The following is a 17366-nucleotide window of genomic DNA, read 5'->3' as shown; positions in this document are numbered from 1 at the left end:
GAGGTAAATACATACAAAATACAATCACATACATCAAAGAAATAAATAAAACAACTTAAAAATGAAATTTAGGCTTCTTGAATTTAAAAAAATCTGAAATTAGTATTTTACGTTCATATTAATGACCATTAATGTTTGTAAATGATTATTTTTCAGAAAAAAAATAACATCAGTAACGACTGAACTTCTGGGTGAGATAACAAAAAAATTAAACAAACTTTATGAAGATTTGCTTCGTTAAAGATGATTTAATTAGCTTCAAAAGAATGAATAAGACTTCTGTAAATCCATTACCCTTTAAATTGTGAAATTAAATAATGGATAGAAAGAGAAAAGAGAGTGTCGGTCGTCTTATAAGGTATGCTATGATTAAAGTTTAAAGCTTTATATGTGCATTGACTGAACGTTAACACTCAATTACCCATGTCATCACTGGCATATCATTTCAAACGATTCATTTTGTCAACTTGTAGAAAAACTCGGTGGAGCATATCTTTAGATGATGTGAGGGGTGGGCACAGATTGATGTCACTTTTGTTCTGTTTTGTCAATATCTTGTATTGAATGGTCACCATGTTTTCATTGGATAAAATTACAATCAGTATTTACAAAACGTATTTGCGTAAAAATTAAATATCACTCAACGACACGAGGTTCTAGTTTGAGCCTCTAGAATAAGTAAGTAGTCATGTTACTGTTAACGTTGAATTGATGTTTGTTTATTGTATTTGAGATGTTATTTTTAGAAACGACAACTTCAATCTTAGTTTATAATATAAGTTAAATGAACTCCTTTTTCGAAATAAAATCATTTTTTTAATAATAATATTAAGATATTATCAAATTTACAGCAATGGAAGTTTAATGATGTTCAAGCCTCGTTTATTCATTTGGAATATACAAATCATGATTAAAAAAAACACATAAAGATACAAAGTTAAATAAGTGTTGAAATGTTTGAGACAAGAGTATTATTTTCATTGTACTAACATTTAAAACAATTTGTTGTGCCTTACATCATGTATTGGTAGTTTGCATTATTCATTTTCTGTTTGTATAATCTTCTTTTAAATTTAATGTAAAGCAATGACAACTTGTGCATCACGTTTATAGCATATTTGCAAATATCACTTAATAGTGTGTGTGTGTGTGTGTGTCTATATGTATACTGAATTCAAATACATATAATGGACATTTTTGTTCATGTAATTATAATGCACATTAGATAGTTTCGGTGGCTGGAGATTGGGTGTTGAAATTGGTCTTATACTATAACCACGTTATCTTGAAATAAAAATCAGTTATTTGCGTTATTTCATTATCTTTTAAAGATGAAATGTAAACTCATTTTACAAAACTTTCCGAAATAAGAAGGATAGTCTACCTCCTAAATAGCTAACCTCATCAGAGATTGACCTATTCGAATTTTATTTGACCTTTTATTCTTTCTATATTCGAGCGTCACCAATGAGTCTTGTGTAGAAGAAACGCGTATTTGGCATACAAAATGTTAAGCTTGCAGGGTATGTAGGATAAGTTTAATTAAAGTGACAGCCCTTTTCATATAGGCGAAACACTGACTGATATGCACATAAGTATAGCGGCTTACAATATAAAATGTACATTTAATTATTACTATCAAAATACATTTAATGTATATGTTTCAGTAATTGTTTATTTTTAGATATATTATATAATGTTCAATAGCCGTCCATTAAAGATACTTATCCTGAAAAACTTACAATTTCAAAAAGTTATGAAACTTACGATTCATTATAGCTCTACGGTATATAATAACAATACTGTTTATTGATTTTTTTGGTACTTGTAATTTCGATATCTTTTATAACGTTATTATAGTGATAAGTGTAATTCTTTATTTATTTTCATTGTATTTTTTTTTGTGTTTTTTTTTTATAAGTCAATATTTTTTTATTTAGATAATTTAAGGATTGCGATATTAATTCTAATACGGTTAGACCTACATATCTATGTATGCCTATTTGTCATAATCAAAAAATTTGTCAGCTGGTGTCTTATTTTATATTTTAATGTTGTTTGTTTCTGGATACATTTTAGAAATTGGTAGAATTCAATTCATCCATACTTTTCTATACCTAAGACAATTAAGTGTTTGACCAATGGTATAGACACCTTTATATCGTTAAAGTATGCATGTTGCCCATTTGAATGTCGTTTTCTTGTTAATTTCAATTGGTAGCTGTCTCCTTGAGGTAAATCCCACATATCATTTGATATCACATCATATAAAATCATAACAGTTGTATATTTTTTACACGGACAAAATTATTTCATTCAACTCATCATACTCATCAGCTTAACTTAAATAAAAGTAATTCTACGTCTATAAATAGTTCGAAACAAACAAATTATAGTAATCTTCCACAATCTGTGACAATAATGGATGCAGAAAATAAATAGGACCAGTTACCACCACTTGGCATTTTTGCATTCATATAGACTTTTAATTTATTTTCCAGCGAAAATCGGTCAAATAATATCAGTTAATAAAAGCAGTGATTTTTTTTCTAACGGTCACTTTATAATCTAAAAACTTCTATAACACAAACAAAAACTCCATAAAAACAGTTATTTGAGAAAAATGAAAATGTAGAATTTTTTTTTCGACCCATCCTCTAGCGTACCACATTGTAACTCTTTTAGACGCTACAATTTGCATCAATTAAAACTCCCTTGATAACTCAGGTGACTATGGGAGATCGTATGTCTAAATCACACGTTTCAAAAATTCGTCTAACAAATTAGCACCTTTCAAAGTCAATAAAAAGACAAGAATTGACCAATTTCCGACATTGTATTTGAATGTTTTCTTTTCAACAGCAGCCGATAATATGCCGGAATATTTGACGAATTATCCCATGACGTCATTGACACTGGATGCTATAGCGTGCAAAGAAGAAGACGCAGTCGTAGTCGACTATATTCTCAAAGGTACTAGTTAAAATTTTTACTTTTATACTTCAGTCGTTACATAATATGCGATTGTTAACCACATGTGTAGCAAACTTTATTTATAAAATATTTGACAATTTGAGTTGTAGCGATAATAGTAAATCAGCTATAACTCTATAAAGACAAAAAAAGCTGACATCTTACCCTTGAACTATTTATTATCGGGTTTATACGTTTCCGAAGCTACTTATTTTTCAACCCATAATTTGTATTTAAAACTTGTGTCATTTTTTTGTTTTTGGGATAATTTGGATCATAAAGCTGTAGTTACATAGTCATGGTTTTGGGAAATGAACGTCCTGGAAAACCATACGTCGGTACCTCATGTGCTCATAAAGGGTAGACAGCTCCTACTCCAGGTTAAACAGTTATCATCGATTTCTCCTCTTTTTTTTAGAGTTAAGTTTTTTGTAATATTTTTAAATGTTATATGTAAGACATTAGAACTTAAAAAAGGCATAACAAGATAAACCAAATTTTCAAAATTCAACTTTGCCTGAAATATCACAAGTAAATCGTTGTTTTCAATTTTAAAAGGAAAGGTATTGAAATCAACTGATTGTTTCAATTTAGCACTCTTTGTTAAAACAATCGGTTCAATTGCAGGTCATTTTCTTTGTATTTTGTACGACGCTATGTTTAAAAGAGACATTTATGTTGGTGTTGCTTGCCATAAAACTAAAAAACTTTTTAAAAGCAAAACCTATAAGTGTTTGTATTCTTTGAAATCGAAAAACAGTTTTTGTTTTAATTCTTTTCCTCAATTGAAATAAAAATTTCAACTCTCTGGTGAGTCTTATACGTATGCTTCGAACAAAAAACTGTCCTATTATAATTTAAAAAAGGGGGTAATGCATTATCAAATATTGCTAACATTTTTGTTAAGACCGAACGTAAAAAATTGCAACCATTTAATTATAAACATTTCAACTAAACGTTGGCCGCCATAATTTATCTTGATTTCAATCTTGTAGTGTCTTTATAGACCAATAAATGATATAAGAAATAAATGGCTCTATAAATATATGCGTATGTGTACTCTTTTGGAAAATATCAAATTGTCAATAAATTAAGATACTGAGTAACAACGTCTTAAAATAAACTCATCATAGATACCAGGATTTGAAAACGTTTCTCAAAACCAGGTTCAACCAACCATTATTTTCTTAAAGTGTCCTGTACCAAGTCAGGAAAATGGCTATTGTTACATTATAGTTCGTTTCTGTGTGTGTTACATTTTAGTATTGTCTTTCTGTTGTGTCGTAGTTCTCCTCTTATATTTGATGTGTTTCCCTCAGTTTTAATTTGAAACCCGGATCTGTTCTCAATCGATTTATGAATTTCGAACAGCGGTATACTACTGTTACCTTTATTTGTCAAACATTCAGAGTACTAATAAACAACTTCCAAAACATATTAATTACAGATAATTACTTTTCAATTATTTTGACCTTTCCCTTTCTGTCTCATACGGCGAGACTTATCAAAAGTGCATGATAATTTCCAATGTGATAACTAACAGTTAATTACTTCCGCTTGTTTTTAATAAAGGGATTATAATAATAAAGATGATAGAGTAAACATGTATAAGTTAACCTTGCGTTGGTCAAGTTTAGAGGCGAAAACAATAATACGACAAAAATTAATTTTCAGAATTGATAAAAATTAAAAATATATTTTCGATTTCTTTTACAACTGAGTTATTAAGCATACAATTTTGCGTGCATAAAAAACACTTCCTATTATACTATCATAAGATTTAACTTTTTCATGAATAATTAGAGTTACAAGTAGCGATAGTCATGGAAAATGGATAGGTAGCGATCTAATTACAATCGCTTAACATATCAACAAAATCCTTTTAATGACAGTTTTGTCTAAAAATTTGGAATCTATGTTTCGCAAATACTTCTCTAAGATTTTTTTTTAAGAAAGAATGTTAGAATGTTTATGATAATTTATAGTCAAGACAGTGCATTCACAGCCAGTGCACACATACAGCGAATTTGCCACTAGTGAATTATCGTATTCGTATCACTTACATTCTTGGTCAATCTCAGGAAATCTAAGAACTAATGGTGTTTTTTAAACCTAAGAAAAATTAAGGAATAAAAAAATATGTAACATTAATTTGATTCTTCTTTTTGGAAGCTTTTACTCCTTTGAACAAACATGTTGATCGTTTCCAGCAAAAACAAAGTTCAACACATTGAAACCCAAAATTAATTCCTTTGAATATTAAAGTATTTGGAGAGCATGATACATTACATTTGTGTTATGGCTTGTTGTATATTCCATTTAAATATTTGGTTAATTATACCAATGCTATATATACATCATAGTCAGAAAACAAATTTTTATCTGTTTTCAAGACATGATAATAAAATAGTGAAGAATAAGTGTTGAAATGAAATGCTAAATATACAGATGTACACTTTAAAATATATATATATTTTATATTTTTGTTCTGACTTATATTACTTAAAAGCACTGCAATGTCAATTCTAATTCTATGTTCAATCATTATATTGTTATGTAATGATATGTCAATAGCAGTCGTTTATTTACAGCTGTATTACATCATTAATTATAAAAAAATTATGTTACCATATTTATCCAGAAAATATAATTGTTTGCAAAAAAGCATATTTATCTGTTTGTACGAATTATCTGATAATAATTCTGCCTGTTGGTGTTCTAATATTTAATGGTCGTTCAACAAATTGTAGGATGATAATTGCTTGATTTATATGTTCGAACTTCTAAAATTCTGCAAAACCATGAAACAAAAATCAATATCATTTCAATAACTAAAAATTGAGATGTTTTGTTAAATATGATTGCCTTTTAGTTGAAGTTTTATTCCAATGATCAAAGTTCTTTAGTAACTGGTATCTGTCATATTATATAACGCCAGTGACAGATTTATTTCATTACGTTATACTAAAATTGTCATTTAAATCCGCGCTTCAAACATAGATGGGCTGTATTCACCATAAAGATATCGCTTGGATAGAATACATTCAATGATTGATGGCACTATAAGGTTTTGCCGTTCTAAAATAATAACTTTTTAATTTCAATAAACTATTAAGTGGAATTTGATCACAATTTTAACAAGAACATGATTTAATTTCTCAGATTATTACGCTTTGGTTTTCATACATACAATTTTCAACTCAAATCAACGAAGAAACGCTTTAATTAGAAACGTTAACAGTTCCATTTCATTTTATGTGTTTAATGTGAAAGGATTTTCCTTTAAATTGCAAGTTATAATAAAGATCCTACTACCTAATGATACGTCTTCGAATATCTAAGTCGTTAAGTCTTTTATTTGACTTATCCGGTTCTCTAGGCCAGATCAGCTTTTCAATCTTGTTTGTTTACGTCCTCATTTTACCATATGAACTTTATTAACAGCATTGATAAGCTCTGACACAAATAATGCTCCAACAGTTTTGAGGTAGAACGACTGAAATTGAAATTGTAAATAACCTTTTTGATTTTTAATTGACATTAAGATTTCCAGACCATAAAGTTTTTTTTTTCTTTTAATATTATGCCTTAAGTTATTGATATTTGGTATTAAGGCACACCATCTGAAAAATCTTTTAGAAATCAGTATACTTGGAGGAAGCACCACAAAATATTTTTCACTGAATGAGTTTGTAATCTATAGTTAAAGTCATTTAGCCTTACATTTTACAACGCCAAACGCGTGTTTCGTTTTTATAAGAGTCATCAGTAGAAAAAAAAACATACAAAAGTGTCTTGGAAAAAGATCAAAACAAAACGTGCGAAATCGGAGTGAGGCAACCTCCATGCTTTGGTAAGAAGGGAAATGTGTGCTTATATCGTTTCCAATTAAAAACTATACTCTTAATAATTATTGGGGATTCAACTCTAACAAACAACTTCCATAAATTGTTCTTGTTTAACATTTCAATATGCTAATGTATCTTGCACCTTCCCTTGTCCAATTACAAAGTTAATTTGAAAAAAAATAAACTTTTATATTGTTTGAAATTTGACTTCTGATAGGATAGATTGCTCTTAATAATGACAATACCACATCGTTAATCAAATCATAGTTGATGGAACTGATTTCATACATCATAATTAATTCCATACAATTTACAAAAAAATCATAAAATTATGAAAGTGCGGAACGATATTAAATTCTCATTACTAATATCATCACAAATGACAAAGCTCTACGTCACTATGATTGAACATGCAATAAATATTCACAAATTTGCATATATTATCTAGGGTTTAACTGACAGCGAATAGACATACCCGACGTTCATTTACAATCTAATAAAGAATCATTTGCCTATCTTATCCGAGTGTCAATTTTCAGGTTATCAACTTCTAAATCGTAATAGAAAAAGCGTCAAAAGTCTTTCATTAATTCAATTTATACCTAGTTTGTCTTATTGCAATTTAAAAGAAAGTTAAAGGAGTTCTTAATGTCTATTTTCACTTAAAAAAATAAAAGTACAACTACGAAAACACGTATTTATTTATCTGAAACAGATTGTATATCACAATTACGAGCAATCACCGATAAATGGTTTCAAAGTTTGTTATAATTGGACAAAATTTACTTTTAGTAGCAAAGGTTCCGGTTAAATTAATCAGAATTACGACCACCATTTACTCCATTTTCAGTAGACTTACTTGTTTCACAATTTGTACCGAAGTTTTTAGACATTCGATTACAGGTAAATTGCATTATTATCTTTTGTTTGTATTCCTCTGGTACCATTGTAAATTTAACAGAAATTAACTACTCGCTAAATAGCAATGTTTTATGCTAAAAAGCATGTTGCTGCGAAATGACACTTTAACTTACAATTTTTAATCCAATTAAAATGTGGACATTATTCTTCTTTATCAGTAAAGAACAGAAAGTACCATAATAACACATGCTAACAAAACAATGATATATACTCGCTGCTTTGTTATATGATACATGTATACAAAAATAATGAAAGCATATTTCAACATGGAAATGACATTATTGAAGTTCGATTGAATAGTCTAGTCGGGTCTTGAATGAAAGGCGTTCTATGAGCTTAAGATATCAAATAACTGTTCGTTTACTCACTTGTATCGAATGACACAGTGAAACGCTTTTCATCAACGCAGAATTGATTACTCAAAAGACACCTATCAGATAGATATATTAAAACCAGTGAACTAGAATGAAAATATTTGTTAAAAGTTTTGGCCATGTATTGATAGAAAAAAAAACCTGTTAAACCTTAGCTTAACATTGGGCATATATTAGTAACGCTTTATTTATGAAACTAAAATTGAAAACAATATATGAAATAGGTTTTTTCAATCTTTTGTCACTACCTACAACAGAACGAACATTTTTTAACTTTGTTTACTGTGAGCGAATGTCCAAGCTGTAATAGGTATCAAGTTACAGTTAATTCATAATACGATTCGAAAATTCTCAACCAATCTTCAACTTTTGTCTTTCAAAACAGTCCGTTCAGAATTCATATCATATTTAACTGTAGATAACCTAATAAGATATAATTATGTACGCCAGACGCGCATTTCGTCTTCGTCTACAAAAGACTCGAATCGAAAAGGTAAATGATTTATCATTATGTTCAAAATTATTTTGATGAATCGAAAACCAAAAATAATATGTTCCCAACCATATGTGTGTTGACCGACTTACATTGTCCATATGCAGCCTTGTGTTTATTGATCTGCTAACAGTAGGCTACTATCTAAATAGTAAATATTATTTTATTGGGTAAATAATGCAACAATGCAAATCATTTCTTAAATCAGAAGACAAGTTTAGATAAAAATTATAATTTAAACTGAAAAAAGTAGCATGCCAACAGCTTGACAATATGACAATATGACACATAAGACGCTAACATTTTCTTTAAAAAATTATTGACCGACCCAATATCTATTCTATCTTCTACGTCAATGCTTATCAATTTTTAAATAGCTGCCCATCAATAACTCTTGTCTGATTTTAGCAGATTTCTTTTATATTAAAGTTCGACATACAAAAAATAAAAAAATTGTTGATATATCAAATCATTAGTATTGCCGGAAGCCTTTAAAGTTAACTATACTGCGTGCATTTTGTGCAGTGTTGAAAGCCGTACACAGCCTTTTAGTTGATAGTTCATATGTTCGCTGTTGTCCTCTTATTGTTGATGTGTTGTCCTCAGTTTTAGTTTGTAACCCGAATTTGTTTTCTCTCTATCAAGTTATAACTTTTGAACAGCGTTATACTACTGTTGCCTTTTTTCCTGTCAGTGTAACTCTTTATTCAATGTTTGATATCCAATATATTTTCATGCAATTTTCGTGTTCAAATTTTGTCATCAGACTTTGAAAGTCCTCAAAAAAGTCCTTTGCAAATCTTGGGGTAAGTTTGTTATTCTTTAACAACAGCATATTCCTCAAAGATAAAAACGAGAGCGAATATATATTTCCCCCGGATTGCCCATTTTTTCAATCTTATACTCGCAAATCAACATATTTAACGTTATTTGATATGACAATTATACCAATTTTTATGTATGAAGACTTTATCTTGTACAGTTAACAATTAGACATCTGATAACTCAAAACCATCTGCCACAGATCTTCCTCCTCTTAATACGACCAGTCAAATGCTGGTTTTCCAAACACAAAGTCAGAGCAAAGCCAAATTATACATAGGAAAAAACTGGGTTGTAATCTGCGATTTTCAAAAATGATTGTAAAATGAAGTAATAGAAATTCTTTGTATCCCAATTCATGGAGTCACGACGTTATATATCTTTATATGAAACGGTTTAATTATTATGATACACCAAACCCCGTATTCTCAATTAAGATTTATGCAATTATAAAACATATATAAAAATGATGAACAAAGGAGAGGTTAAACCTTTGTTTACACTCAATTTTTAAGAAGGAAATATATAGAATACTGTTTGATATCAATACATTATATTTCTCTCCCTTTCCCTATTCCATGTATATAAATAACTGTTATTTTAGGGTTGATTTTATCATTATAATAACTGTTTTTTTTTATTCTGATCTTCTTCCCTATATTAAAATTACAAATATATTGAACCCTATCAGATTTTAGATTTTATATATAAAAATTTTAAAACTATAATTAGAAACCTTTCTTAAAGTAGACTTTAGAAAGATAAAAACATCAGTTAAAAATTAGTTTTTATCTTTAAAATTACATTCTATTGACATGATGTCTTGATAACAATCTGCTGATTAATTATGTTGATTAATAGACCATCAAGTGCGCCTGCTTTGTGTCAGCTATAACATACACTACAGGCGACGAAAACTAGTAACCCAATATACGAAAGGGAAACAAAAGTTTGAAGAGATCTTCATTCTGATACTGTTGACATCTTAGATGTTATTGTTTTTCAAATAATGATAAAAACAAGAGATTTAAGAAAATGAAAGTCTTGAAAGTCATGAAAACAATTAGTATCCGGGCAAAATGTATACAACCTCCTACAAAGCTTTTAAAAAGTAAGTCACAATAATCTGAACTCCGAAAGAAATTCAAAACGGAAAGTCCCTAATCAAATGGCAAAATCAAAAGTTAAAACACATGTAAAATTTAAAGTCAATTCGACACATATGTAGTCTTTAATTTATACCAGTTTCAAGTTTTCCGGCTTTATGTTAGTGAAAAATTCTTTTTTAATGTACATACTTTTACTGTTGAATATCAGTAAATACTATTTCAACCAAATAAATACATTTACTGACATGTATATGTATACTTGATGACATGGTGTCCATGTTTAAGTATTCAGGTTATTGGTTTAATATTAAAAAAAAATTAGTCAATACACTTTTTCAATATGTGATTTTCTGTGTAAAGAAAAACTTGTGTTTTTAAAATGCTTTTTACGAAGTAAAGTAACGGGTGTAATGGATTAAATCAATATTTACTTTTTCATCCATATTTATTATTTTGTAAGATATAACCAGTATTCAAGATTCAAAATAACAAGCCGTACTTCCTTTTAAGTTTTAATTACTTATAATAATGTTGTCATCGAAATTGTAAGGTCTGTGACCTATATTTGTAAAAATAGTTTTAAAGAGAATAAAGAAAGTGTTTTGTATTGATATATCAATTATCAGTGTGTAATATAGGGTATCCCTTTTGCTCTTTACAAAATACATTTTCAATTGCTCTTCTTTTCTACTCTTTGGCACACATAAAAGTGAAGTAGGCGTGGTTTAAGTATTATCAATTTTTTCGCCAAAAGGTTTGTAAAAACATCAGAGAGAGACCACCAGCAACAGTTCAAAAGGGTGACTATATCGTGTGTTCAAGTGTTACCACTTGTACTTAAAATCCTCTATTCCAACTACACTTTAACTCACTACAAAGTCAGGAAATTCTGAACAAAAAATTCTTAAGTCCAAAACATCAAATATAATTCAATTTTATGTATTCTTTAAATTAAATTATATAGTCTCGAGCTTTTTGTGGTTGAAAACAAATGTAGAGTTAAAAACAAATTAAAAATCTTTATAAGACTTTACTCCCTCAAAATACCATAATATACATTTATGTGTATCCTTCTTTCGTTATAAAGAATATAAAGGTTTAAAAGACATTGAAATACTACTTATTATTTTCAAATCATACTTACTCATACACAGTTGTGTATTTGTCTAGAAACAATCAAATTTACATTTTGATTTCTACACAATTCCCAGTCTCATTTTGATTATTATCATTAAATTTTGCAATGGTCATTGTATATATTTACACAAAAACAATAGAAGTCAAGACTTATACCCTTTCAACAAACAAAAATGATATTAGAATTTTTGACTTATGTTATTCAAAAGTAAGATAACAAAACACAAAAATACCGAACTCCAAGGAAAATTCATACCGGACAGTACATTAACAATCGACAAAATCAAAAACTCAAACACGTCACACCAATGTAAAAAAAAACTCGATGGCGGGTCAAAAGAGATCCAGGGTTTCAACCACACCTTTTTTTTTCGATCAATGCTTTTGAAATGGGACATTGGTTGGAACCCATTTTTAAAAAGGATTGATCCGCACCTGCAACTGTGATATTTCTGACTTGGTACACAGGCGCTTCCCCATATTAAAAATGATCGTTTAAACTTGGTATTATATAGTTTTTTTTTAATTTTGTATCAGTTTCACAAGAAGGAAAACATTTATGTTAGTAGATGATATACACGAACATTAGAAAAATTATTGGACAGCATGTATGTTTAATATTTAACAGCCTCAGTGTTGCTTATTAATTGAAAGATTGAATGCTAGTGTCCCAGTGATCACAACATAACACCGATTCATTCCTTTCAATTTACAAAAAGAGTATGGCTTTTGTGTAATTTCAAGTGGATATCAAATATTAAAGTAAACTGTATTCAAAAGAATATATGGGGCTTGTTTTATCTTTTTACATAGAAAATGTTAAAATGATATCAAAGTAATATGGAATTTAGAAAAAAAAGTATTGCACCCAAAGCAGACCACACACTTTGTTTAAGATAATTTTAATGTCAAAAATAGAATTTTTTAAAATGACAATCGTATTTGTCATTTTGTTTCTTGATTTTTCGAAATGATAAATTTAAATAAATACGGAACAATACGAAACCTGACCCCATAATAATTATTGCAAACCCTTTTCTTGAATTTATATCTGATAAAAAATATTATTAGAAGTCTGTCGGTGCGGATTACGTTTAACTAGGAAAAAATGAAAGCGTTATTTTTATCAAAAGATTTAATCAAAATCAACAGAGTGGGAGTACAATATGTATATGTACATGTCATGTATCAGTCAGCTGTATTTCAAATTTATAAAGATATGTCCAATAAAGGCAACAGTAGTATACCGCTGTTAGAAAGTCATAAATCGATTAGGAGAAAACAAATCTGGGTTACAAACTAAAACTGAGGGAAACACGTCAACTTTTAGAGGTAAACAATGTAATAACACAAACACTGTAGTGCAACAAAAAACAAACGACAATGCAACGCACACATAAACAAACTATAAGATAACAACTGCCATTTCCCTGTACATTATTATTTTTTAAAATATATTAGTGACGTGATGTTGACTGTATTGACGTTGCCATTTTTTTTATGTACTACTGCAGCAAAGAAAATTATATTGATATCGTTGATTATACCATATGATACATGTTCTAAGTCAGGAATATGACAGTTGCTTTCCATTCGTTTGATGTGTTTGAGCTTTTGATTTTGCCTTTAGGCAAGAGGCTTTGCGTTTTGAATTTTCCTGTGAATTAGGTATTTTTGTTATTTTACTTTTATATCTTTATATATACGTAAAGTCTGTTTGGATATAACTTTATTTTACAACCTTATGCTGCGGACTTTTTTCATCTTCCGTATTCGCCTTCCGACATTATAAAGATTTATAGAAAAGGGTCGCTGTTTGCCATTTCGGTTGATCGTTTTGTTGTACATATATCATAATATCATAACTTGTATATCAGACTTTACGAAGTTCAAGGACGGAATCTATACCTAATTCTGTTTTAAATGTAACTAATATTTTTGTTCGATTTACAAATATCTGCGGGATACGACATTTTCAATTTAAGCCTCTTTTTATAAATATAAAATAGATGTAATACGTAGATATACCAGCTGCATATGTGTCAAGGATATGAATTAGGTAATATAGCTTTGAAAAGAAAAGTAAACAAATCTCATCTGAAAAAAATACGAATCATATGTTTTTTTCAAAAAATATTAAAAAAAAAAATTTATTGTACACGTTCGGTTTAAATGGATCTTGTGTTTGTATTTTCATATGTTCTATGACACAGATGGATAAATTTAATTTTGACAAACGTGATGATTTCAACTTTTTATTTCTCAGCAGTAACATGCCATCTCGTACAGCTCCTTCAGAGTTCTGAGGGAAAACGACTTAAATCGCCAATGATTTTAGTTACTATCATCGTGACTCGTTTGATCAATAATATTTGTCTCACTCATTAACGACACTATCTCGCAGTCTTGGATTTTTAGATACCAGAATAGTCGGCTGATCTGTAAATTTACCGATTATTTCGAAGTTTTTTACTCAGTGTTGATTCATATGACAAGCGATATATGCATTTATATACGCGTATCCTGTCGATGAAACCGGTCTCACTTCTTAATGTGTGATAAAGATTCCCGTTAGTTTTTGTTTTAACCATAATTTATATGCATATTTTAACATTTGAATAGCGGTAAACTACAGTTGCCTCTAAAACTCGCTTGTGTTTATACAATTCTTTAATTCAGAGTAAAATGTTCGCCTGAGACAGGTTTTAATGAAGGAAAATTCTATACAGATTCATATTAAATAATAATACAGTATGGTTATCTTTTTATCAAATGACGTCACCATTGAAATGAAAGAAAGACCACAAACCATTATCCTAATTCTTTTCATTGGTCCCATTCATGTTTGAATTGATAAATGATGATCTGATGATGTTATCTTTTGGTTATATTTTCAAAATCTGAATATCCTGATTTGTGTTCTTTAACAATGATGCATAATTTAATTTTACAACGGTGCATTCTTTTTATGTTTGAAAAGAATAATGATTTAATTTTAACAGCTGATGCAGCTTCTCCAGAAAAACGATAACAAGGGTTAAGAAGTTCGAAATAGGAATAATATCAGATAATAAATCTTATTGTTTAATGGATTCCATGTAATTAAATCAAACCACGTGTGCACAGAAAAAAATAATAGAAAGAAGTCTGTTTTGCTTGTTTTTGACATCTTTTAAAAGACAAAATTATATTTTATGAAAAAAAAATCTAAGATTCTAATTCTTTTATTTAACAACATAGATGCAGACTCTGTGGAAAGTTCGTCTTATAGATGAAAGCTTCGTACGCTCGTATTTCCTTCTTTAATTCATGAATATTTTCCGTTTTTACAATCTTACAAATACAAAGATATTATTAACATTCAATTGTAAGTGAACAAAGGGGAATAACTAGTCGTAAAAATTGTTATAAAAATCTCAATTTTCATATATTTAATTTCAAGTATATGGATGAAACATGCTGATCATTTAAAGAGTGCAAATTTAAAATGATCTGAGTGTCATGTTAAAAAAACGACCAAAAGACCAACAATCGTCTTCAAAACAGAACACTGAAAACTCAAGACTGAGCAACACGAACCAAACAAAAATCGGGGATATATAACAAGGGCTTTGAAAGGGTGACCAGATCCAGTTCTAAATGTGGCACCCGCCGTGTTATTCATAATTAGAAGCGCAAATTATAAGATAAGTCTAAGTAATGCAAAAGTTCTAGTTATATTAGTGACATTTTAATTTAACAATAATTTAAAGGGACTTACTTTATTTAGGAAATGGGGTATGGACAAACAATTACGGCTGATATAAGATTAGGTTAAACACGTATTTTAAGGCCTAATATATAAAATGAACGATACCAAATGAGTCATAACTACAGGAAAATCTGTCTGTTCGCGTGAGAAGACATAGTGATCATTATCACATTTTTGTCACCCTTATTAAATATAATTTTGTTTTTTAACCTATGTTGAGGATCGATGGTTCAGAAAAGAATAGATTTGATCAAATTGTTGGCTTTTTTACACCATTTTCACGGCTTTATATTGAGAAGTGAGAGGAAAATAGATAGCATTACAAGGGGTGGGATTTAGTTATAATTTGCCTTCTTTAGAAACACAAATTTAAAAGAAGACGGTCTTTAAAATATTTTCTTGTCACTTCTCATCTTTGTTGGGGATCTCTTTCGACCAACAAATAACAATGAATTATAAATAATTAACCTAATTAACATTCAAAGAGGATGCAATCATTCCCCCATGGTGAATCATCGCTCGATTATTTCCCGGTTTCAAATCTGTGATATTATTATGATGTCACAATTCCCGACAAGGCTCATTTATATATACTATAAAAAATACTATATAGCAAAAATACCGAACTCCAAGTAAAATTCAAAAAGGGTCCTTAGTTATTAAATAGCAAAATCACAAGTTCAAACACATCAAACTTATGGAAAACAACTGTCATATTCCACAAAAAAATTCAGAGTAACAACGTATAAAAGAAAATACTTTACTTGGTTGTAGAACAAGAGATCGACATCCGGAACGCTAACAAAAATAAAAATTCTTTGAAAACATGCGATATCAAACGAATCAAGTATAATAAAAAAAGGTTCAAAAAATTCAATTTTAGGCTTTTTTCGTTTTTTGCATTACACTTATTTTCGTGATTATTTGTTTGTCCTTCTTTCCTTTTTTGCGTGGTTTGTTTGTTATAAATTCTTCCTCATCGATAATCAACGATGAAGTCACTTTTCCTATCCTACGTATAACCGACCTTTAACTTGTAACACGTCTACAGTGTTATCCTCCTTCGTCTTGTCAGTTTGTGATTTTCGCTGCATGGGGTTGTATAATCCGAATAATTCAGCCCCTCCCAGATCTTTACTTTTAGGGAGTTAAAGTAATAATCGTAGATCGTCGGAGTATAACGACTGAAATATTCTGGTTAAGGTCAACATAGATTTTTTGCAAAAAAATCTTTATTAATATTATAATTTTCACTAAAGTCAAGTTATGTTTTACCTACTATAGGCTAGTGACTTTTCTGTTGATCTGATTATGACTAAAAGAAATTGTTGAAAACTACGTCTACGTCATTGACACATTAACAAACAACATTTACAAAACAATGTATCTTTTATCTGAACATGGCAAAATTTTACTTTTTCGTTGAATATCTAAAAATTAAGTAGGAAATTTTTTTTTTCATTAAACTACAGATTTCATTGCATCAAATTTTGTACATTTATTGTTTTTATTTTCGGAAGTGTGAATGGTAATGTGTTGTAACTGTTGACTCTTTAATATTGATCGAGGTGCATGATTTGTAGCGTTTATAAATAAAGTCAATCATTTCAGATTTGTTGCATTGGAATCGCTTTCAATTCTTACTTATTCTGTATTTTGAATTTTTTTTTTAATTCAAATATTTATTTGCATACAGAATAGTAAAAACATGATCCTGTTTTAAAAAGGACAGGAAAAATAGGCAAACAATAGGAATAACGGGGATGATATATAAAGAATAGAGAAAATGGTATAAATATGTAAGAAATAAAGTTATAAAGGACCCTGCATGCATAGTATGGCGTTCATTATCACTGAACTAGTATATATTTGTTTAGGGGCCAGCTGAAGGACGCCTCCGGGTGCGGGAATTTTTCGCTACATTGAAGACCTGTTGGT

General features: G+C 29.2%; 1 protein-coding gene across 1 annotated transcript in view; it reads left to right on the top strand.

Annotated features, from left to right (window-relative positions):
* Positions 1–554: 554 nt before the first annotated feature.
* LOC143063393 (nuclear receptor subfamily 5 group A member 2-like) overlaps positions 555–17366 on the top strand; it is a 36365-nt gene continuing 19553 nt past the window's right edge. The window contains exons 1-2 of the mRNA XM_076235522.1: positions 555–678; positions 2863–2973. Of these exons, the coding sequence (XP_076091637.1) occupies positions 2874–2973 (100 nt within the window). The 5' untranslated portion in view covers positions 555–678; positions 2863–2873. The remainder of the gene's footprint in view (positions 679–2862; positions 2974–17366) is intronic.

The sequence above is a fragment of the Mytilus galloprovincialis genome, chromosome 2 (assembly GCF_965363235.1).
Source record: "Mytilus galloprovincialis chromosome 2, xbMytGall1.hap1.1, whole genome shotgun sequence".
NCBI classification, from domain to species: domain Eukaryota; kingdom Metazoa; phylum Mollusca; class Bivalvia; order Mytilida; family Mytilidae; genus Mytilus; species Mytilus galloprovincialis.
The sequence above is the reverse complement of the archived record's forward strand: the minus strand, read 5'-3'. Positions and strand labels throughout refer to the sequence as shown.